Source organism: Dioscorea cayenensis, chromosome 9, assembly GCF_009730915.1.
Source record: "Dioscorea cayenensis subsp. rotundata cultivar TDr96_F1 chromosome 9, TDr96_F1_v2_PseudoChromosome.rev07_lg8_w22 25.fasta, whole genome shotgun sequence".
Lineage (NCBI taxonomy): Eukaryota > Viridiplantae > Streptophyta > Magnoliopsida > Dioscoreales > Dioscoreaceae > Dioscorea > Dioscorea cayenensis.
Genome location: NC_052479.1, coordinates 8,196,464 through 8,198,234, shown reverse-complemented (window position 1 = coordinate 8,198,234; position 1,771 = coordinate 8,196,464). Strand labels below are relative to the sequence as shown.

The window sequence follows — 1,771 nt, the reverse complement described above, 5'->3', positions numbered from 1 at the left end:
TGCCGGGCAGTCTTTTACACATTACTCATAAACCAGCTCCTTAAGAAAGAGGATGTTCGCTTTGGACATATCTTTTTCTTATCCAAAATCATCACTGCATTTTTTTTATCTTATATTTGGATTAAGTGGGCCTTTTATCATTTCATGTTAATAAACCAGAAGCACTTCATTTTATTATTCATCATCGGAATAAACTATATAAAGGCAATGCTAAAAATCAGATTAAACAAACTGAACATAAACAGTTTTCATAGCATGATAGTACTTTGTGACAACAACTTAAAAAGTAAGCACTTTGCTTCCTCCAATTTTACAGCTAAAGAAAGTTCCATATTTTATTTTATTTTATTTTGTTTTTTGTTTTTTTATTTTTTTTTTTGGTGAGACATTTTTGCATATACCACTGATCACAGCTGCAAATGTGAAAAAGACTAGGTTTAACATGGTTCTTCACCATCAATGCAATTAGATCTATTAAGAGGAGGAAGAGGACCTTAAAGCATCTTTGCCAGAGGAGCAGCTCAAGTCATCCTCATTCAATGAATCAGCTGTAACACAACCCTCAGCCCCGCTCATGCTGATGCTGCTGCTGCTGACACTGGCATTATAGGAGCAGCTGTTGAGGATGTAACTCTCAAGGCCATTATGGAATTATATTACCTCCTGCCGTCTCATCAAAAGAAGCTTGATTTCCTATTGCAATTCCTCATCTGAATTAGAAGTACACAATCTGGCAAACCTCAAAACGTTGATATTGCAACCATTCTTGTACAAGCCATCCAAAAGCTTGCCCTTCATCCAAGGCATATGATCAAATAAAAGATTCTTAATCAGCAGCTGGAACATAAGGTCATCAGTTTTTAATCAACCATTCTTGTAAAAGTGCGGTTATCACTGCAGTATAGGGGTAAAGATTTGGCGTGACACCATAACTCTTCATTATGTTAAGAAGCCTCAAAGCAGAGTCCATATCATAGTTTTTACAATACTGGAGCTAGATTTATCCTCCCTTCTTTGGCATATCCATGAATCATTACCATGCACAACTTATGATCCAAAACTGTACTCATGCGACTTCATGAGCTACAAATTCACTCGGTGCTCAACATTCTCTGTCCTTTGCAATAGCCATAGGCCCAGTACTTCAAAAAAGAAAAAAAGAAAAAAAAAGAGTGGGTCAAATGCCATCACCAAGAATTACATCAAACAGGAAGCATGCTTCACTTAGGTAACCCTCGGAGCACAACCAAGTAATCAAAACATGATAAGAAGAGGTAAGAAAGAGAACACCAGTCTCAACTTATCACTAAAAACGCATGCCCGACATCTTCATTCTTCGTAGCTGTACTGTGATCATTATAGTAACTATTACCATTAGGCAGCCTTCGCTTCTTGTGAATCACCGAGAAGTCCATGGACCCAGCAACAGCTATCTTCACAAAAGTTTCCATAAACTTAGGATTTTGAATGGCTCTTTGGATGAAGGAGATCATCTTCTCTTGTCTTTGCTCCATATCATGAAGGCGTTGATCGAGACCGTCGAGTTGGGACTTCATCCCTGGCTGCTGCTACCTGAGTCGGCATAGATCAGTCCCGGAGAGCGGTCTCCTCACGGGAAAGCCGATCGATCTTCTCCTTTAGCGCCACCCGCTCTTGGTCCAGTGTATGGTTATGGTTGTGGATCAGAACTCGGATATCTGGTGCTAGTAGTAGGCGTGGTTGGGATCCATGGTGAGGATGAAGTTGAACTTAGTGCTGTTGGCGTTGTTGG

At 39.7% G+C, this 1,771-nt stretch overlaps 1 protein-coding gene across 1 annotated transcript; it reads right to left on the bottom strand.

Annotated features, from left to right (window-relative positions):
• Window positions 1-474: 474 nt before the first annotated feature.
• LOC120268447 (heat stress transcription factor A-5-like) lies at window positions 475-1,556 on the bottom strand. The gene is made up of 3 exons (XM_039275853.1): window positions 1,308-1,556; window positions 740-837; window positions 475-616 (listed from the first exon to the last, which is right to left on the bottom strand). The coding sequence occupies exons 1-3, from the start codon at window positions 1,554-1,556 to the stop codon at window positions 475-477; spliced, it is 489 nt and encodes a 162-aa protein (XP_039131787.1).
• Window positions 1,557-1,771: the final 215 nt, after the last annotated feature.